The sequence below is a fragment of the Oncorhynchus mykiss genome, chromosome 17, assembly GCF_013265735.2.
Source record: "Oncorhynchus mykiss isolate Arlee chromosome 17, USDA_OmykA_1.1, whole genome shotgun sequence".
Classification (NCBI taxonomy): Eukaryota; Metazoa; Chordata; class Actinopteri; order Salmoniformes; family Salmonidae; genus Oncorhynchus; species Oncorhynchus mykiss.
The window spans coordinates 28,763,739-28,786,548 of record NC_048581.1 but is presented as its reverse complement, the minus strand read 5'-3'; the positions used below and the strand labels follow the sequence as shown (position 1 = coordinate 28,786,548).

The 22,810-nt window shown below is 42.1% G+C and overlaps 2 protein-coding genes across 3 annotated transcripts; both read left to right on the top strand.

The window, feature by feature from the left end:
* Positions 1 to 1,824: 1,824 nt before the first annotated feature.
* LOC110493642 (transcription factor Sp6-like) lies at positions 1,825 to 16,254 on the top strand. Its single transcript, XM_036949626.1, has 2 exons — positions 1,825 to 2,073; positions 12,072 to 16,254. The coding sequence occupies exon 2, from the start codon at positions 12,243 to 12,245 to the stop codon at positions 13,158 to 13,160; it is 918 nt and encodes a 305-aa protein (XP_036805521.1). The 5' UTR covers positions 1,825 to 2,073; positions 12,072 to 12,242; the 3' UTR covers positions 13,161 to 16,254.
* A 1,846-nt stretch (positions 16,255 to 18,100) lies between these two features.
* Positions 18,101 to 22,408, top strand: LOC110493641 (pre-mRNA-splicing factor CWC25 homolog). 2 transcript variants are annotated; one of them, XM_021568030.2, is made up of 10 exons: positions 18,101 to 18,345; positions 18,779 to 18,951; positions 19,171 to 19,407; positions 19,528 to 19,597; positions 19,708 to 19,856; positions 20,918 to 20,999; positions 21,132 to 21,223; positions 21,257 to 21,400; positions 21,533 to 21,706; positions 21,796 to 22,408. In XM_021568030.2, the coding sequence occupies exons 1-10, from the start codon at positions 18,328 to 18,330 to the stop codon at positions 21,908 to 21,910; spliced, it is 1,254 nt and encodes a 417-aa protein (XP_021423705.2). In that variant the 5' UTR covers positions 18,101 to 18,327; the 3' UTR covers positions 21,911 to 22,408. The 2 variants fall into 2 exon arrangements, with proteins under 2 accessions (XP_021423705.2, XP_021423704.2); XM_021568029.2 differs by having other exon boundaries at positions 21,132 to 21,400.
* Positions 22,409 to 22,810: the final 402 nt, after the last annotated feature.

Sequence of the window (22,810 nt, the reverse complement as noted above, 5' to 3'; positions counted from 1 at the left end):
ACTCCACAATGCTAACCTAATTGACAGAGTGAAAAGAAGGAAGCCTGTACAGAATACAAATATTCCAAAACATGCATCCTGTTTGCAACAAGGCACTTAAGTAATATTGCAAAAAATGTGACAAAGGAACTTTAATACAAAGTGTTATGTTTGGGGCAAATCCAATGCAAGATGTTACTGAGTACCACTCTCCATATTTTCAAGTATAGTGGTGGCTGCATCATGTTACGGGTATGCTTGTAATCGTTAAGGACTGGGGTGTTTTTCAGGATAAAAAAAATCTATAGAATGGAGCTAAGCACAGGCAAAATCGTAGAGGAAAACCTGGTTCAATCTGCTTTCCACCAGACACTGGGAAATTAATTAACCTTTCAGTAGGACAATAACCTAAAACACAAGGCCAAATTTACACTGATTACCTAGAAGACCTGTTCCTGAGTGACCAAGTTATAGTTTTGACTTAAATCTGCTTCAAACTCTACAGCAGGACTTGAAAATGGCTGTAAATTTACAAAGATTTTGAAAACCATGTTTTCACTTTGTCATTATGGGGTATTGTGTGTAGATGGGTGTGAGAAAAAAAACAGACATTTAATGCATTTTGAATTCAGGTTGTAACACAACAAAATGGTTATGGTTCATGGTTATGATCAGGACTTTTTTTTTTTTTTTTACTGAAAATGTGAATCAGTCAATATTTCATCATTTGATACGAAACAAAATACATCTGTATCCTATTATGTTGCAGTCCAACCATAGACACAATGTACATGCATTATTGATACAAACTTCAGAGAAAGAGAAGACGACGGCAGTAAGTAAGTAAACCACTTCCCGCCGGTCTGTCTGTGGCCTCTGTTTGTCAGTTGATTTGAAGTCACTCCACCAACATGCTGTGACAGGAAAGGAATTAACCGAGAAGAGAGAAAAAAATAAAACACTTTAGAAGAAGAGGCTAATAAAACAGTGAAGAGCAGTGATGTTGGATTGGATTTAATCTGTATTTTCATTGGTATGACCGACAACAGTTAACAAGTGTTTCCTCTCATTTGCCAAAAGTAAGAGGAACAGCGATGTATTTGGGCACCCCTGAGCTTTGATAAAGCACCTACACTGCCTGTAACATGCAGAAGATGAAAGGATATGATACTGTTTTGTAAATTGTGGTCTCTTGACAGTTGAGAATTGAACTGATACTGAAGGTTATATAAACAGGTTACAGTAGATTGTGTATGCATAACAATTAAGAGATACAATCTGTGCTATAGAGACCTGTTGCCAGTAGTTTACATAGGATGACATAGGAGCCTACATGGTGACCAGACCAGTGACAATAATGACCAATGCAATGTTACCAGATGCCACTGTGTCACCATGGGGTCAATAAGATGGGTGACATGTATTGATGAACTCAGCTTTGATGTTTTTTAATGATTCATAGTTTATTCAGTTATAAATTATTTATTATTTTTAACACGCAATCTAATAAACAAGTAGGCTACTGTATTGTAAGTGACTAGCTGCTAGTAATGCATTAGTGCATTGCGACATAATTCTTTGAAGAATTGCTTTGAGTAAAGTTTTTCTGAGAGCAAGTCGCAGAGGGCAAACATTAGAGCCATTTGAGATACAAGTATTATACACTGAGACAACCCCAAATGATGTAACAAGAGTGTTCAAAGAGTTGTCAACTTTCTAATGGGTCCGAATGTTGTAACGTAAGTGAGCCATGCCCATGTACCATCTTCAAAGGAAAGGCACACACCGAAAGAGGGCGGAGCCTGCGAAAAGAAAAGGAGACATAGCCTATTATAAACTTTGCCACCATTGAGTATGCTTACCTGTACGTGGAAGCGTTGTCTTGTCTCACCTGAACTGCTCGAGATGGAGGGAACTTTATGATATACCAGGATATCTATTTCTTTATTCGAGTTTTTTTTATTTTACCAAAGGCTTTTACTTGACTTCTGCCAAGGTGATTTATTTATTTTCATACCAGTGAATATAATAGGCTACAAAAATCTATTCGTACATCGCGTCGGAATAGAACTACGGGCACCATTGGATAAACAGGTAGCTATATATGTTTCAATATAAACGTTTTTATTTCATAAGCATCGCATTGTTTACCAACGAGGTAACCGTTGCATTGCATTTCTTGTGTAGTGGAACAATATCGAAGTGACGGGTACATCCTTTTGACAGTTGCATGAACAATGAAACAGAGGACTGTACCTGGAATAACTACAACCACTTGAAATAAAGAAATATGGTAAAAATGTAAGCATTTCTTTTTAAGAAAAAGTAAGAAAAAATATTGGAAATATCTTAGTGTAAGTATTTATTATCTTCAATTTGTATTTTAATTTAGATTTGGAAAGACATATTTCAATTCATAATCTGTAATGAAAGTCGTGAAGTCATGAATATATATATATAAATATATATATTATTGTAGGCCTAATTCAAATTCCTTCCCCACTCATGGAAAGGATTGGGTTTGAGTGACAGGTTGTGCATTTGATAACGTATTTGAAAATAGAAAATGTGTACAATTAGCATCAAAATAAAGTAGAATAAAGTAGAAATTTAAATAAATCTCCTTTCCAGTTTGAGTTCATATTTAGGGGAATGTTTCCTGGTCACAGATGAAACATAAAGCAGGAGGTAGAGTCCCTAAAAGGTTGTTGAATGTCTCGTGTTTTTATGTTTTCACCACCCCAAAGACCTCGATTTAGAAATGGGTTATCGCACACAAGGGTATTCATTATGATTGAGGGAAACAATTAGCACCAGTAATCTGTATGCCTTCCAATGTTGAAAAGCACACTGAGGATGATGGTGAACCATCATCACCATCAAAACCAACAATCAAAATCAACGAAAAAGCATTTTAGGAACTTTTTTTATTTATTTATTTTTTACAATAAATGGTATTCCAATTATTAGAATATGTTATAGTGAATCTTTTACCAATTTGTATAGGGGAGTAGCCTATCTTGCACTCTCTCGTACAATATATTCCAATGCTGTAGTAGACTACAAAACTACAGTATGAATGTTATGGTGACTGAAATGCATAACAAGATGACTTTTAGTTGACAGAAATAAAACAACATTACATCATGCCTCACATAGAGCTGCGTAGGCCTGATTCTCTTCAACCCAAATTGATCCAAGACATTCAGGACCTTGATAATGTATCTGTAATCAACAGGGGCAGGGAACAACCCATTCACTGAAAGGGAATTATATAATCCTAGGTGATTAAACAAGAAATCACGAATGTCAGAACTAATCCAGTTGACAACCCAAATAACACTGTATTAGAAACCCAAATGCAATCTATGCGTATATACACCAAAAACAATATGTACAGCAGTAGATCGAGAATCCAGTATATGTAACAGAATGCAATGTACAGCAGTAGATACGGTGCCTTCAGAAAGTATTCACACCCCTTGACTTTTTCCACATTATTGTTATGTTACAGCCTACATTTAAAATGTATTCAATTTAGATTTTGTGTCACTGGCCTATAAACAATACCCCATAATGTCAAAGTGGAAAAATGAAAAGCTGAAATATCTTGAGTCAATAAGTATATTATGGCAGGCCTAAATAAGTTCAGGGGTAAAAATGTGCTTAACAAGTCACATAATAACTTGCATGGACTCACTCTGTGTGCAATAATAGTGTTTAACATGATTTTTGAATGACTACCTCGTCTCTGTACCCCACATACAATTATTATACAATTATCTTTAAGGTCCCTCAGTCGAGCAGTGAATTTCTAACACAGTTTCAACCAGAAAAACCAGGGAGGTTTTCCAATGCCTCGCAAAGAAGGGCACCTTTTGGTTTAAAAAAAAGCAGACATTGAATATTTCTTTAAGCATGGTGAAGTTATTAATTACACTTTGGACCGGGTGTCAATACACCCAGTCACTACAAAGATACTGTCGTCCTTCCTAACGCAGTTGCTGGAGAGGAAGAAAACCGCACAGGGATTTCACCAGTCAAATGGTGACTTTAAAACAGTTACAGAGTTTAATGGCTATAATAGGAAAAACATATGGATGTATCAACAACATTGTAGTTACTCCACAATACTAACCTAAATGACAGAATAAAAGTATTCCAAAAAATGCATCCTGTTTGCAAAAAAAAAAAGCACTAAAGTAAAACTGCAAGAAATGTGGCCAAAAACACAACACATCACTGAGTACCTCTCTTCATATTTTCAAGCAAGGTGGTGGCTGCATCATGTTATGGGTATGCTTGTCAAGGACTAGAGAGTTTTTAGGATAGAAATAAACGGAATAGAGCTAAGCACGGGCAAAATCCTTGAGCTTGTGCTTTCCATCAGACACTGGGAGACAAATTCACCTTTCAGCAAGACAATAACCTAAAACACATGGCCAAATATACTTACCAAGACGACATTGAATGTTCCTGAGGGGCCTAGTTACAGTTTTGACTTAAATCGTCTTGAAAATCTATGGCAAGACTTGAAAATGTTTGTCTAGTTTGTCTAGCAATGATCGACAACCAACTTGACAGAGCTTGAAGACTTTTAAAAATAATAATGTGCCAATATCGTACAATCCAGGTGTGCAATCTCTTAGATACATACCCAGAAATATTCACAGCTGTAATCGCTGACTCTAACATGTATTGACTCAGGGGTGTGAATATTTACACTACAGTTAAAAAGTTTGGGGTCACTTAGAAATGTCCTTGTTTTTGAAAGAAAATCACATTTTTTGTCCATTAAAATAACATGAAATTGATCAGAAATACAGTGTAGACACTGTTAATGTTGTAAATGTGTATTGTAGCTGGAACTTGCTGATTTCTTATGGAATATCTACATAGGCGTACAGAGGCCCATTATCAGCAACCATCACTCCTGTGATCCAATAGCACGTTGTGTTATCTAATCCAAGTTTATAATTTTAAAAGGCTAATTGATCATTAGAAAACCCTTTTGCAAATCAGTTTGCACAGCTGAAAACTGTTGTCTGATTAAAGAAGCAATAAAACTGGCCTTATTTAGACTAGCTGAGTATCTGGAGCATCAACAGTTGTGGGTTCGATTACAGGCTCAAAATGACCAGAAACAAATCACTTTCTTCTGAAACTCATCAGTCTAATCTTGTTCTGAGAAAGGAAGGCTATTCCAAGAGAAAAATTGCGAAGAAGCTGAAGATGTAGTACAACGCTGTGTACTACTCCCTTCACAGAACAGCGCAAACTGTCTCTAACCAGAATAGAAAGAGGAGTGGGAGGCCCCAGTGCACAGCTGAGCAAGAGGACAAGGAAATTAGAGTGTCTAGTTTGAGAAACAGAAGCCTCACAAGTCCTCAACTGGCAGCTTCATTAAATAGTACCCGCAAAACACCAGTCTCAACGTCAACAGTGTAGAGGCGACTACGAGATGCTGGCCTTCTAGGCAGAGTTGCTAAAAAAAAACATATCTCAGACTGGCCAATGAAAAGAAAAGATTAAGATGGGCAAAAAAACACAGACACCGGACAGAGGAACTCTGCCTAGAAGGCCAGCATCCTGGAGTCGCCTCTTCACTGTTGATGTCGAGATTGGTGTTTTGTGGGAACTATTTAATGAAGCTGCCAGTTTCCAGCTACAATAGTCAATTACAACATTAACAAAGTCTACACTGTATTTCTGATCAATTTGATGTTATTTTAATGGACAAAAAAATTGCTTTTCTTTCAAAAACAGGAAATTTCTAAGTGACCCCAAACTTTTGAACGGTAGTGTATGTAAATGAGATTTTTATGTATTTTGTTTTCAATACATTTTCAATAGATTTCTGATTTTTTTCTTCACTTTGGCATTATGGAGTATTGTGTGTAGATGGGTGAGAAAAAACATCTATTTAATCTATTTTGAATTCAGGCAGTAACAAAATGTGAAATAAGTCAAGGGGTGTGAACACTTTCTGAATGCACTGTATATTACAATGCTATATGAAGCTATATGAAGAATACAGTATATGAACACACAGAGTAAACAAAAATATAAAATAAACGGTCCAGTGTTTAATGTCTCTATATACATGGGACAGTAGCGTTGGCTGTGTGTGTGTGTGTGTGTGTGTGTGTACTATGTGCATGTGTTTGTGAGTTTGTGAGCCTATTTGTGAGACAGGAGTCTGTGTGTGTATGAGGTGTGTGTGTGCGTGTGCGTGTAAGCTTGTGTGTGTGTTTTGTGTGAGTGAGTCTATCTTTGTCTCTTACTACAGAAGATGGCTCGATGGCTGTTGAACAGTCTGATGGCCTGGAGATAGAAGCTGTTTTTCAGTCTTTCTGTCCCAGCTTTGATGCACCTGTACGGTCTCTGTCTGCTAAATGGTAGCAGAGTGAACAGACCGTGACTCGTGTGCCCACGGTGATGTGTTGTGCTGACCGCACCACCGTCTAGAGAGCGATTTGGTTGAGGGCGGTGCAGTTGACGTACTAAGCGGTGATGCAGCCCGACAGAATGCTCTCAATGGTGCATCTGTAAAAGTTTGTGAGGGTCTTAGGGGCCATGCAGATTTTTTTCAGCCGTCCGAGGTTGTATAGATGCTGTTGCGCCCTCTTCACCATGGTGTCGGTGTGGTGGGACCAATTCAGGTCCTCAGTGATGTGCACTCCAAGGAACTTGAAGCTTTTGACCCTCTCCACTGTGAGAGGGTCACGATCAACTCCTTTGTTTTTTTTTACATTGAGGGAGAGGCTATTTTCCTGGCACCACTTTGCCAGGCTCTTACCTCCTCCCTGTAGACTGTCTAGGCAGGTTTCCATTGACCCAGGTTTATTCGACAAAAGCAATGTTGAATAAATCATTATTGCGACATGTGTAATGGAAACGGCAGTAATAAGCACATTTTTCTAAAGATCGACAACATTTTATTCCATTCGACGGGTGGATATTTATTTTGTCTAACTTTCTTTATTGTGACAAATGGTGATGGAAACTGTGTTTTTCAAATAAATGATGATTGACAAATAATTGTTTATTATCATCACTTAACATAAAGCTCTTCAACCACTTCCTGTTATTCGAAGTAGAGGTGCAGCGGGTGCTGCAGCACCCCTTTGATAAATACAAATGGAATACAAATCAAACATTTCATAAATCACAAAATACTATTACTGCTGTGTGAACTAGAGCTTTACTACTCCTGTATGAGCGAACAAAAAAACACTCCTCAGTACAAGTTACATAGCTACTTGTGAGTTTGAGTAGAATACTGATCAATCAGTGTATGGTAGGCCTACACAATAATCACTATACTAGCCCTACTTGTGTAAGCTCAACCTTGGAGATCAATTTAGGGCTTATTGTCAAACAGCTACAGTGGGGCAAAAAAATATTTAGTCAGCCACCAATTGTGCAAGTTCTCCCACTTAAAAAGATGAGAGAGGCCTATGACAGACAACTATGACAGACAAAATGAGAAAAAAAAATCCAGAAAATCACATTGTAGGATTTTTTTATGAATTTATTTGCAAATTATGGTGGAAAAAAAGTATTTGGTCACCTACAAACAAGCAAGATTTCTGGCTCTCACAGACTTGTAACTTCTTCTTTAAGAGGCTCCTCTGTCCTCCACTCGTTACCTGTATTAATGGCACCTGTTTGAACTTGTTATCAGTATAAAAGACACCTGTCCACAACCTCAAACAGTCACACTCCAAACTCCACTATGGCCAAGACCAAAGAGCTGTCAAAGGACACCAGAAACAAAATTGTAGACCTCCACCAGGCTGGGAAGACTGAATCTGCAATAGGTAAGCAGCTTGGTTTGATGAAATCAACTGTGGGAGCAAATATTAGGACATGGAAGACATACAAGACCACTGATAATCTTCATCGACCTGGGGCTCCACGCAAGATCTCACCCCATGGGGTCAAAATGATCACAAGAACGTGACCTAGTGAATGACCTGCAGAGAGCTGGGACCAAAGTAACAAAGCCACCATCAGTAACACACTACGCCGCCAGGGACTCAAATCCTGCAGTGCCAGACGTGTCCCCCTGCTTAAGCCAGTACATGTCCAGGCCCGTCTGAAGTTTGCTAGAGAGCATTTGGATGATCCAGAAGAAGATTGGGAGAATGTCATATGGTCAGATGAAACCAAAATATAACTTTTTGGTATAAACTCAACTCGTCGTGTTTGGAGGACAAAGAATGCTGAGTTGCATCCAAAGAACACCATACCTACTGTGAAGCATGGGGGTGGAAACATCATGCTTTGGGGCTGTTTTTCTGCAAAGGGACCAGGACGACTGATCCGTGTAAAGGAAAGAATGAATGGGTCCATGTATCATGAGATTTTGAGTGAAAACCTCCTTCCATTAGCAAGGGCATTGAAGATGAAACGTGGCTGGGTCTTTCAGCATGACAATGATCCCAAACACACCGCCCGGGCAACGAAGGAGTGGCTTCGTAAGAAGCATTTCAAGGTCCTGGAGTGGCCTAGCCAGTCTCCAGATCTCAACCCCATAGAAAATCTTTGGAGGGAGTTGAAAGTCTATGTTGCCCAGCAACAGCCCCAAAACATCACTGCTCTAGAGGAGATATGCATGGAGTGCCAAAATACCAGCAAGAGTGTGTGAAAACCTTGTGAAGACTTACAGAAAACGTTTGACCTCTGTCATTGCCAACAAAGGGTATATAACAAAGTATTGAGATAAACTTTTGTTATTGACCAAATACTTATTTTCCACCATAATTTGCAAAGAAATTCATTAAAAATCCTACAATGTGATTTTCTTGATTTTTTTTCTCATTTTGTCTGTCATAGTTGAAGTGTACCTATGATGAATATTACAGGCCTCTCTCCTCTTTTTAAGTGGGAGAACTTGCACAATTGGTGGCTGACTAAATACTTTTTTGCCCCACTGTAAATACTTACCTCAAACATAGGTGTTTAAGAAGGATACAGTAATTTGTAATTAAGTCTAAAAGGAATTTGGGTGCCAAACCTACCAGAGCACTTGACTTTCTAAATGACATTTAGATGTCAAAGTTGACAGGCAATATGCCTCAGAGGACCCTCACGGGTGTTCACAATGGCTAGGGAGTTTTCCCATTCAATGACCATAGAAATGGGGAGGTGTATTAGAAGTTTCTTTCGTTGTCTAATACAATAAGACAGGAGGTGTCATATCACTCGTGTACTCTATGTCCAGCTGTCAACACATGGGTTGTGCTCCTCTGTGTAGACCTGTCTCGATATGAGTCATGATGATTTATTGACACACCAGTTGAGACACTTCTTCTACTCCATCTTCACATTTTGATTGAGTATTTGAATTGGAATTTCATGTCTGTGCAAGAGTGTTTACAAATATGCTCAAATTTGGACACATAATGCGTAACATTTACAACATTTGATGTAAAACCACATGAACATACAACAACTCAAGGTTGTTGCATTTGTCCATGATACTAGTAGACAAACAACTGTCAGGCAGTCTCACTATCCTACAGGGATCTTAGTCTTCTATAACGTCTTGGAACCTGTGACGTTATATCACATATCAGACTAAACTACAAGATTTTCTCAACTCAAACACCATTCAAACACAAACACAGATATTTAGAAGTAGGCGTACAGATACTTTATACTGAACTGACCATTCTAAATGTCTGTGTTTGATAGAAATACATTTTGGATGGTAAAAAAGAAAAGTATGGAGAATCCACAAACTCCGGTCCATTATCAGTTTTTATTCATTGGTGTGACAGTTAAGATTGAGAATCTTATTCTGCTATTAAATTGAATCTGTACTTTTCCCTTTACTGGCTGAATCAGAACGATAACCAACATGGAATAACCCCAAAGTCAGTTCGTCATCTACCGTGATGCGTTCCTCCCCTGGAGAACCTCCTCCCCTCTGGCAGACTAGTAAACCGGGGGGGGGGGGGGGGGGGGGGGGGGGCTGTGCTGGGTCTTGGTAGGGCAGAGCCTAGGAAACCGGGGGGGGGGGCTGTGCTGGGTCTTGATAGGGCAGAGCCTAGTAAACCGGGGACTTTGTTAGGTCTTGGTCGGGCAGGTTTTACGATGCAGCCCTGTCGTCCTGCACCTTCCTCCTCCCCGGCTCCCCACCCCCAGGGGCCCCATGCCAGCTGTTACTCTCAGGATACTCTTGAGTGTTCCAGCCAGCCACTTTTGTGAATGGAGGAGGATCGGCCACTTTCTTACTTGTTTACAGGGCTATTATATCAGAGAGCGAACGAGAGGAGGGGGAAGAGAGAGAAAAAGAGGGGGACACTTCATGCCACGGTGCATCTGACTCGCATTCCCCCAAAATTACAGAGCATCGGCGGAGCTCTGGCTCCAGGGCGACGTGAAATAAACCAGCTTGACCTTTAACACCAGACCTCTAATTCTGGAATTCCAAACTAATCGCTTTACGATTTCATTCCAACTCAAGAGCATCTCCTCTCTAGTGTCTGAAGAGGGCCATGGGAAGGCCAGTTCAAAGCATAGCTGGTAATCCTGTTGGTCTTCAAGGCTTTGTTTGTTGTCTCAGCAAATTGAAAATCAATTGAAGGGATCTGCGCTTGAGTTGGCCCCGTGCTCATTGGTAGGGAGTACCCGCATCCCAAATGTTCTATTGCTTGAGTACCAGTACCTAACGTGTACTGATAACTTTTCCATTCCCTTTCAAGCACTGGAAGGGATAAGAGTGAATCTGAATCTCGCAAGTTGTATGCTATCTTTTCAAAGTTTCTGTAAGTTGTGGAAATAGCTTGGCTTTAATGGTTTTGTGGACAAGGGACAGGATGCAGGTCTACCATTAAACCTTGACCCTTCTATTGAAGCTTAATTGTCTGGGTGCTGTATGGTCTCTCCCTCCCAGATATGGTATCACGACCTAGGATCTTCAGACAAACAAGATAGTAACCTCTTCCGACCCTTACTGCTTTACTGTTTCCTGCAGTAAAAATAATGGCATATATTTGGGGGGTAGACGACAACTCATAATTTTGGGCCAGGGCATTTTTGGAATCATTTTCGTGTCTTGAACCAAGTAAGCGCCTCCTGTAGATTGGGTTACAGCTTTTTGACAAAAATGTCTCTCGGCTCCTATAATTTGAACAGGTGCATTACGTCACCTCTCAAAATTCTAAGGTAACCTAATTTGTGGGGTATGTATTAAAGCAATTGTATGGTCCATTGGAGTTTACCCACTGCAATGCAATGGGGACAAGATGCTGACTGTCTTCGAGCATGCTGCCATAATTATATGGATAAAGTCATTGTTCTTGTGTTATTGCTGGACTTGTATTCGCAGGCTCCTGAAAGCCATCAGTCAGAAGCGGTTGGTGCATGCTGCCGCCAGTGTGTAGGAGGCGGGTTTTTCATCGCAACGTCTCTTTTTTTGTTAGTCGCCTCGAAGGGATGTTGTTGTAAATCATGTGTGATTCATAAAAAAAACTGGTTCTTCTGTCTGCTTCATCTCCGAAAATCTCAGAGATGTACAAACACTGTAGATCTTGGCCCGCAGCCATTACCTCCCTGGATCTTCTTCCTTTTTTTTTTTTACCTCTGTCTCTGCACGGGGCTGTTCCTGTCAACACTCCTCTCTCTCTTTCTCGCTCTCCTCCTCCTTCCTCCACCACCTTTCGTATTTATCTCCACTCTGCCTCTGCCTCTTCATACGGCTGCTCAAGTTGTTTTCTTTGTTTTCTCTTTGACTGTCCTCCACCATGGGAAGTACCTGGCATCGGATGCATTTGGCAGGTTTCTGTCTGGACACGTTTCTGTTCCCCTCGTCTCCTTCCCCTCATTCCGTCTGCTCTCTCCTCGGCCACGCAGCGTGAGAAATGGGGTGGGTGTCCATAAAGACGGGGGCGTGTCTGTTGGGTTTGGAGGGGAGGGGAGAGGGGGGGGGGGGGGGGGGGGGGTTACATGTGGTTGGAGGATTTGAGATCAAGTATTTGCATGTTTTGTGTTTGTTACATTGTAGCCCAACAGTATTTCAAGTCATTTGGCTAGAAGCAGTAATCTTACAAGAATTTACATTCCGTTTTTTTTGTCCACAGGTCTGTAATCGTGGACAGAACCCTCAAGCTCTCCATCCAGCCATGTGGTAGTCTACACATCTTTACCCAGTTATCAGTCAGCCCACAACACCCCGGACCCACCCGGCTACCGCTCACTCCTCACCAGACTCAGCCTTCAACACCAGTATCCCACAGACAGCAGCTGGTCTCATGGCCCACCCCTATGAACCCTGGTTACGGACAGCACCCCCTGGTGGCAGCTCAGACGAGATGAACGTTCCCTCATGGTGGGACCTCCACACCGGGCCAGGGAGCTGGATGGACCTGCAGGCGGGCCAGGGTGTGGGCTTACAGGCAGTTGGTCAGAGCTCCTTGGGGTTGCAGTCTTCCCTGGGGCCTTACGGCTCTGAGCCCCAGCTGTGTTCTTCTGCTCAGCTAGCCCAGCTGGCCCCAGCCTCACACTCAGCTCACTCTCACCTCTACCCCCAGGATGGCTTCAAGATGGAGCCGCTGGGAGGACCTGAGCTCCTGCAGCCGGAGTCATACTCCCTGGAGGAGCCACAGGAGGGTGCCACCTCGGTCCGGCCCAAGCCCCAGCGCCGCTCTGCCTCCAGGGGCTCGGGCCAGTCTGTGTGCCGGTGCCCCAACTGTGTCCATGCCGAGCAGATGGGCCAGAGCACTGATGACGACCGGAGGAAACACATGCACAACTGCCACATCCCGGGCTGCGGCAAGGCCTACGCCAAGACCTCTCACCTGAAGGCCCACCTGCGCTGGCACAGCGGGGACCGGCCCTTCGTCTGCAACTGGCTCTTCTGCGGCAAGCGCTTCACACGCTCCGACGAACTTCAGCGACACCTGCAGACACACACCGGTGCCAAGAAGTTCAGCTGCACCATGTGCCCCCGCGTGTTCATGCGCAACGACCACCTGGCCAAGCACATGCGCACGCACGAGTCTCCATCCGGTCCAGGGGAGGAGAGGATGTATGGAGAAGGGGGCAGGATGGGGAAGAGCTTTGACACACCTTCTCCTCAGCCCTCCCACGCCACTGCATCTGACACAGAGGCACCCCTTAAGCAGCCGAAATGTGAGAAAGACCCCTCTGGGACAGGACAGTCCAGCTAACTGTATCCCGTCCACATCTGGAATGCTATACAGATAATGTACAGTCGGTAGGCTACTATCAGCCCCTTTCTATCAGACAGAGAATCCATAGTTTATAATACTTGTAGTCCAGTGGAGGTAGAATCATAGGGGGTTTTATATTATAAATTGATAGTTTATTTCTACCAGATGCATTGAACAACATAAGGCAACAAAGGCGCCTCTGATTTTAAGAATGCATCATATCACACATAACAGCACCATACAGCATAGACAGGCATAAAACCAAAGAGCTTATGTTACATCACCAACAGAGGACAAGCTGTCAAGTGCCTTACTGGAAGGATATCCATCTAAGGAATCAAGGAAAATGATTTTTTAGATGTTGTCTTCCATTTAAGGATAGCTTTGGTGGCAACCAAACCAGAGCCAAAGCTTGCTAGCTGCTAGGACTTCCGTTGCTGCTACTACTATTATACCATCCATCCACAGAGACTTTGAGAACGAGCTAAACTGAAGATGGTGCTTGATGTGTTTACAGTAAAACTACTAGCTACTTGGAGAGATATTTATTTCCAGGAAGCCATCAATCTCTCCAGTCTCCACTGCACACATCTAACTGAATTTAAGGCAATGGAAGTAGAGGGTTAGAATATGTTGGTATGTTGTGTTGGCTTCATTTCCCCACCCTTTAACCCACCCCCTTGCCTTGCTGTGTATAATATACTGTATGTGAGTGTATGAACATGTCACTGGGAAATTCCACACTTTATTTTTGGTTTTGACCACGCATAATGTGAGCATCAACCTTTCGCCAAAGAGCACCACAGTAAAGCACCACTAAAATTCATTTTGGTGCGGTATGTGGGCGGTTCAAATGAAAAGGACGGCATTTGCTCTGTAGACGGCAAATGAATTAAAAGTATGGCACTTGAAGTGCAGAGATGTCCCACTACAGCACATTATGGCATGGTATTCATACTCCATGTTTTACGTCAACAAATATATTTTCTGTTTAATGTACATTAAGAAGACATGAATTGTGTTATCAATGTATTTCACTTACAGTAAATGCACCGTATGTATCATCACGTTTAAATATCCCTCAAGCACCGTTGCTCATCTTTTGACACTCCTTATCTCGGCTATGCTGGTGTGAATGTCACATGATGACAGCGTATCTCATTCACAGGAAATGTGTAATTCCTTGGTCTTGTCCCTGATAGTGTACGATCCACACAATACCCATTTCACACTTCACAGAACCGACTGTAGTAACAGGCTGATAAGGATTCCCTTGGACAAAAGACAGGCTGGATACATCGCTAATCATGAAATGTACGCTGGACTGAAATCCCTAATCGAGAGGAACTTATGTAAACCATATTTTGTCACACCAACAACTTCCAGGATAAGCAACAATTCCTCCTCCAAGGATGTTCAAGCATAAAGCCAAAAACAGATGGGGTGGAATTGTTGAGAACCCATTTTGATATTAATAGTCATAAATAACCATTTATATCTTGATAGAAGATGCACTTCGATAAAGTTTTAGGAATCCAGTATAGACCTTTCTAAATAGGCTCAGGCCTGTGTGTCGTGGTTTAGGCTTCTTAGCTTATAGCGCTCACTGTAAAACACATTAGCCTTGTTAGGAAAGCATTGTTGCGTTTTGAGTAGCGACTTAGTCAAAATGTGCTTAGCTATGTAGAGATCTCTTACTGAGGTGTTTATTGTAGCCCCCATTTAGAAACATCCCTAAATCAAATAAAATGTGTTTTTTGAGGGTTTACTTGCCTTTTGTGTATCAAATGTGATGAAATGACATCACTTTGAGACTCATCTATTGCAAATCCCTTGGGGCCTGATTCAGACTTAGGAAATGTACGCCTTACACACGTCTTTCCTACGCACTTCACAGTAGTTGGTATTCAGTCTTGCCTTATGAGGGTGCGGTTCCCTTGCGCGTGCCGATACATTTAATTAAACCGCTGAAAACCCTCCCACTTGCTGGCCAATAGATTTTGTTGTGGAGTTTTCTTTCAATAGGGTTTCCAGTACATGTATCTAAAGCTATCCCTTTAAATGTGGTGTACCTTTAATAGAATTGTCTTGACAGACTCATTCGAATATATGGATAGAACAGTTCAGAATATTAGGGATCAACGAAAGAAAGCCACGTGGGCATAAATACACGCATATTCATCTCCTTTTCAGCACCAATTGGTAGATCTTGTATAATCATTTAGGGTTAGGAAAGTATTTATGAATAATCAGTTATGAGGGAATTAAGTCAAGACAAGGTTCAAATATGGCGTATCTGAGGGCCTCCCAAGTGGCACAGCGGTCTAAGTCACTGCATCGCAATGCTAAAGGCGTCACTACAGACCTCGGGAAGTCCCATAGGGCGCCGCACAATTGGCCCAGCGTCCTCCGGGTTAAGGGAGGGTTTGACCGGTGGGGCTTTACTTGGCTCATCGTGCTCTTGCGACTCCTTGTGGTGTGCCGGGCGCCTGCAGGCTGACCTTGGTTGTCAGGGTTTGGCGGGTCATGTTTTGGAGGACGCATGACTCGACCTTTGCCTCCCGAGCCCGTTGGGGAGTTGCAACGATGAGACAAGATCAAAACCTTCACCACACCTTCTTTTTTTAAAATGTCCACCCCAAACAAATAGCAAGTGAATAACATGCTATTCTCATGCTTAAGTTCAAGGTCAGAATACCTGTAGAGAGAAAAGTGCATGAAAAGGGAATGACATTCCCTACTACACCTGCTTAACTCGGGTCAGAATTGCCCTGTTGTAGTGCATTTCCAATAGGCCTACCTAGGAACACTTGATACATGTATAAAAAAAAAGGCCTATTGGCTATCTCTATTATTATTATCATCAATGCTATTATTGAGTTGTATGTGTTAGATAGGAGCAGATTGAAGATTATTAAAATATTATTTAAAACGTACCTTATTTTAAGGATGACTGTAGTATGGTGTCGCAGTAGATATGAATTTAAACAATATTTTGTAATAATTTAAGTACTGCTGTACTATTGCTTGGTTTTAGGACTTGCTTGTAATTTTAATAGAGAAATGTCCTTTATGGAAATAAAAATAGAAAGAAGTATGATGTATGTTGTCTATTTATTCAGTACTTCATCATGATTTATTATAAGATGCACTGCTGGAACCAGCTCGTGTGTATGTGTGTGTGTGTGTGTGTGTGTGTGTGTGTGTACAATGCTGCGCTGTGCATTTTCCTTGAACGCACCCGGAACAGGTTTTTGATGTGGCTCTTGTCTTGAACGCATTCTGTGAGTAAGAGGAGACATAGGGAAAGTTAAAGGAGCATGGAGATGTCTTAAAGAGGAAATGGGAGTCAGGAGAAGCAATGGGATGCAGAGTTTTCTATGTTTGAGACGACAAGGGCGTTGGAGAGCTGTGGAGAAGATAAAGTGTGTTATATGATGTTTAAGCATGCACTGGACAGTGTGTTGGAAACAGTGTTAGGGTTGTATACCTGCTGGGTGGAAAATGTGCAGTGATATTGCCATCTGTAAAACTAGGTAAAGATCCGACTAGGGCGGGCAGTTATAGGCCTATCGCACTTACAACCAACATGTGTAAATTGATGGAAAAGATGATAGTGAGTAGGATTATGTATTTCTTGGGAGTTAGGGGTTTGATGAGCTTAGCACAGAGTGGGTTCAGGACAGTGGAGGCTGGTTGGAGGAGATATAAGAGGACAGGTTCATTGTAATGGATGGAATTGGATAAATGTAACGGAGTCAAACGTGGTTGCCATATGTTTGATACCGTTCCATTTATTCCATACCAGCTAATACAATGAGACTGTCCTCCTATAGCTCCTCCCACCTGCCTCCTCTCATTCAGGAGAGGGAGGTCTGCCATGGTTGCCCTGGTGACAGTTAGTACAGAGATAACCAAGGCCCTGACAATAAAAGAGGTGATGAGTGTTGTGTATTTTGACATTGAGAAAGCTTACGATATCGTGTGGAGAGAAGGGTTGTTGATCCAGTTGAGTTCATTGGGAATTGGGGGACGTCTGTATAACTGGATCATGGATTTCCTGTTCGATCAAGTCATACGGGTGAGGGTGGAGTTAGAATTGTCAATGCGGTTTGAAGTGGACAATGGTACTCCTCAGGGAAGTGTGGTTAGTCCGATGTTGTTCACCCTGATCATAGATGACAGATTTAAGAAGGTGGGACAGGGAGACTAAAGACGGAAGGAAGGAATGAAGACGGGCAGGTCGGATAGGGGAGACTTGGTGCTGTTAATGAGACTCGAAAGGATGGGAGTGGTGGCAAGCTTTTGTTTGGTTCCTGCCCACGTGAGTGTGGAGGGTAATGAGAAGGCCGATTCTGGTGACTAAGAGTGCTGTGAGGAGAGAGGGGGTAGATATTCAGGTCCCACTGGGTCACAGGGAAGTTAAGTCCTTGATCTGGGCAAAAGGGCTTCATTTTTGACAAAGGGAGTGGGATGCTAGTAGTAAGGGGAGGCCATTTTATTGCGTGCATCGGTCAGTAAAGGAAGAGGTGGGGAGTATGGGATGTAGGACAGAGGAAGTTGTGTGCAGTAGACTACGATTTGGGCACACAGGTTTGAATGCCATGTTGTGGATAATAGGAAGACGTGAAACAGGTCTGCATGATGAATGTTTAGTGGAGGAAACGGTGGAGCCTGTGTTGATATTTTGTGAATTGTATGATGTAGACAGGGAGAGATTGTGTGAAAGGGTCTGAGAGGCTGGACGGGGTTGGGGTTTGGGTGGTGTAGTGGGGGAGGCAAGTGGTGTCTACGGCTCTATTTCACTTTCTTAGAGGAGCAGGACTAATGAAGGGAATTTAATAGTTACACCGTGACTAGCCTCACACTCCAGTACAGTAGGTGGCGGTGTATGCACCTTCAAAGTTTGATGCTATCGGCCAACCCAATCCCCAAGAAGAAGAAGAAGCCAAAGAAGAAGAAGAAGAAGAACGCACTCTTAAACAACCAGACAAATAATCAGAAAGTCCGGAAGTACAAAGAAAACACAACACGCTAACTTAGCATGCAAATGCCGATGTTATTTAGATAATAACATAGATTTGTTTTGTCAGATACAATAACCACATAGGTAGAGGACACGTTTATTCATATCTTATTACTCAATCGGACGATCTAAGTCAAGATGGGAGGAGGTGACCTCGTAAGTATGATCAAATATTAGATTTAAAAGCTAACTTAGCTAGCTACGCATGCTTGTTTTGTTTGTGTCTAGCAAGCTAACTAATCACAAAACCACCTAAATGTTCGACAATTCAATTACTGCCAACTTCTGAACTAGCGTTTAGTGAAGAGAAACGCTATCACTGCCACGACAACGATGGCTAGTTGGCGTAGCTAGTTAACTAAGTTGACCCCTTAACTAATTTCATTTTGAAGGTGTGTTTATTTAATATTTTCCCAGTTATGTTGTTACACAACTACCTAGCTAGTTAACGTTACTCAGAAGTAGTAATTCCTTGCTTTCCCTGAAGAACAATTGGAATTCAGAAATGATGGTTGTATCGATCAATTGTACCTGTCTTTCCCTGTTCTGTTTAATTATATCGAATAGCACTTTCTCTTATCTCTGTCAGAACTTGAAGAAGAGCTGGCATCCCCAGACTATGAAAAACATAGAGCGGGTGTGGAAGGCTGAACAGAAGCACGAGGCTGAGGCGAAGAAGATCGAGGAACTTCAGAAGGAGCTGAGAGAGGAACGAGCTCGAGAAGATATTACCAGATTCGCTCAGCAGACTGGGGCTCTAAAGTAATGCTCCCCTCACTGACCCTTGTGATGAGGAGGAAGTAATAGGTATCACCTTGATAGAGAAACCACTGTCATGTCCAGGTTTAAAAGTCAAATGAGTTAGCTTTATTTGATATTATCCTATTTTCAAGTGTGCCCTCACCACAGACAAATGGATTGAGATGCTCCCCTTGGATATTGTTGCTAACACTCAACTGCTTTTTTGTTGTTTTACTCCAGGAAAAAAGATGACCGGTTGGACTGGATGTACCAGGGGCCAGGTGGTCAGGTGTCCCGTGATGAGTACCTGCTGGGCCGCCCGATCGACAAGCAGATCACCCAGCAGTTTGAGGAGCCAGAGAGCGGTCCATCCGAACAAACCGGCCTGCTGCCTGGCTCAATCTTCAACCCCTCCACCCCTGCATCCAATCTCGACATGGCCGCCAAGATCAGAGAGGACCCGCTGTTTGATATCAAGTCAGTCACTCTTGTCTCTTCTTTACCATTTAGTGTGTCCAGCTAGCAACTGTTATACCATACACTGATGTTCTGCTGTTAGCCAAGAGCTGATGATAATGACACGTCTTATTTTTCAAGGAAACGGGAGGAGGAGAAGAAGAGGGAGGTCTTGACAAACCCAGTGAAAATGAAGAAGATCAAAGAAATGGTAAGTTGGATGGCTCCATTCAAACTGGGATGAAATCAGTTTCAGCCTGTTGTTTCAGATTAACTGGGTTCTAAAGCAGCAACAGTTTTTCACTTTTTATTTTCTTTCAGCTGCGTCAGAATCTTGAAAAGAAAGACAAGAAAAAGAAGAGGAAGAAGGACAAGAAGGAGAAAAGGGAGGAGAAAGAGAGGAGAAAGGAGAAGAAGCATAAGAGAAGGAGCTTGAGCTCAAGCTCTGTGGACGAAGACAAAATACACAGGTGCCCCTGAAACCTAACTTCAATAGAGGTTTCTCAGGATCAGTGAACAGATGCCAATATGACCAGATGTTCAGTTTAACTGTTTTGATCTTGTAAGCATTTTGTGATAGTTTACAAAATATAGCTTGCCGCTTCTATTGTTGACAGCAACTTCTGGATGGGGTAGATTGTTTGTTTATTTAAAAATTATTATTATTATTATTTTTTTAACCCAGTAAAGAACAAATTCTTATTTACAGTGATGGCCTAGGAACAGTGGGTTAACTGCCTTGTTCAGGGGCAGAACAACACATGTTTACCTTGTCAGCTTGGGGATTCGATCTAGCAACCTTTCGGTTACTGGCCCAACGATCTTAACCACTAGGCTACCTGCCGCCCCAATCCTATCAGTCCTTAGACCCCAGCAAAATTCTGCATGTCTAGCTCTTATATTTAGCCTCTCAGTGAAGTGTTTTACTCTTTTCTTTTCAGGACAACCAGGGCTACAAGTAGAACACAAAACAATTTGACTTAAGTAGTTGTGTTAATTGACAAATGTCCATAAAGAAAAAAGGTCCGCCAAAGCAAAAACCTGATAAAAATGAATTTATATGAATGCTGTAATTACAGAAATTGTTTGCTCACTGGGAAATGGATATCCAACTAGTCAGTGACAACTGAGCTTATTTCAGTATCATGGACACTATGTCTTGGGATGTCCTATGATATTCTATGAAGAAGAACCTCTTACCTTCTAATGACTCCTTTGTAGCTTGTGAGCGTCATAGAGCAAAACGTGTTACGTGTGTGTTCTTGAGCTTTTCATAGATGGGTAGCTGAAACTATTCGGACTCTACAGACATTCGCCCTTGTCTCTCAAACACAGCTATCTCAGCCGCCGTTAATAATCACACAGACTAATGGTTAGTACCGACGGCTGCAGAATAAGTAGATTACTCCAATGGTACAACCCATAAGTATGTAGCTCAAACACACAATGTTTAAAAGTGGTTAGAAGTCCAAAACATTCCAGAGTTGTGGTGGGACTGTTTGGGTTAACTGAGTGATGGATCTTTACTTAGGCACCATTCTAAAGAGGAATCCAAAGAAACAACCCACTCACATTCCCACCATCGCAGTGTCCCCACTGGCTATGGACTACAGGTCAGTACGGCTCAATCTCAATCTTTATATATTGACAGTGAACGATGTTAGATCTTAGTCCAATCAATTCAAAGTGACTTAAATCCTCCTGAGAGAGATGTGTACCGCCCATCGCCTAATTTCTTTCCTCAGTTTCCAGCTGGGAAGCATCATCAGTCCTCAAAGCCCACCAATCACTTAAGGCACCGTTCTCAGGAAAGGAGCCGCTCTCGATCGCCTCAAAGGACAGACTGGAACGGCCATCATTCCTCTCACAGGACAGACAACCACTCCTCTCACAAATCAGAGAACCACTCATCCCACAGGACAGACCAGTTTAAAGTTCCACAGTTCCAGCGCCCCAAAGCCCCCCCCAGCCCACAGAAAGATCGCTACCAAAGGCGTCAGAGCAGTACTACCAAGTAAGAGTCCACAGCACCTGTTTATACAAGTATCACACCTGGGTTCAATCATCGGTGAACTAATGGTAATCGAACCACCCCATCCTAAAGGGTTTTCTTATCCCTATATTTATCTTTGTGATATTCTCTTAGATGTCTCTCTGCTGAAGAGTTGGAGAAGAAGAGGAGGGAGATGATGGACTTTGCCAAACAGAGAGACGAAGAGCGCGAAAGCAACATTAGAAGTTACAAACGACAGGATGAACAGGAGAAGGAGCGGGAGAAAGAGAAAGGCGGCAAGCATGACCGCAACGCTGGCTTTATCCAGTAAGTATCTCGCTGACTGACACGCACGTATTGCATGCTTACTCTGGCTGTTGTCTGGTCCTCTAAAAGTGTTGTGTCCTTCCCTGCAGTAACATGAAGCTGGAGAGTGCCTCCACCTCTTCCTTGGAGGATCGAGTCAAGAGAAACATCCACTCCATACAGAGGACCCCCGCATCCCTGGAGAAGAATTTCATGAGGAGATGAGAACTAGAAGAAGCAGGAATGGGTTGATTGAGGAGAGAGTAAAAATATGCACCAGCTACCACACTGAAATATGTGCACCGGTTTGCCAGGACTGCCAACTCATTTATAATTTAATAAACAAAACAGACACTGCAGAGGCACCATGCATTTGTACTCGGGGCCCTGTGAAACTGCCCCTTAGCCATTGCCCTGACTAAAGCAATGCAAAGGATCTGACTTACTCTGTAATGGAAAAACTCACCCGTGCCATTCACCAGCAACAGCAAGCCATACTCACCTTTTATAGAATGAGCAATGTTGGATTTGTTTTTAAGTGGAAATTGTATATTGTGTTCTCTGTAATGTTTAGGATTATTCAAACTTTTATCAGACACAACCCTTTTGTAAATGATGTTTCTTGGAAATCTTTAGTGTATTGCTGTACCGGAGAAGAATTGTGGATCTTAATAAAACATTGTTCCTAGAGCTCTTTTGAGTTGGGGGCTAACAAACTAAATACTCTTTGAGTTTACATGTGTTGTTGTATGTGATGCTGATTACTGCTTTGATACACCTTCAGAAAACTATAATAATTGAAAACGTCCTATGAAGACGAAATAAATAAAAATTCTCAGGCACACTGCCACCAGCATCATCCTAAAGTAGACATACATTGTTGAATGACTATCATGAACGCCTTTTGTTTTATAGGATAATAATGCTGGATTTAAGAGGTGCCCATCTCCAGTGGTTTGGTGTTTTAGTCACAGGCTCATAGTTTACTGTACACTTTTTCAAAGTTTGGTCCCGTAACTTGTCTTTATTTTCATTATTGTTTCACTTTAGCACGCTTCAAACAAACTAGGAACGTTTGCACAGTCCCCTAACAACCGTCAACGATAACACCAATGGCCACCCGGA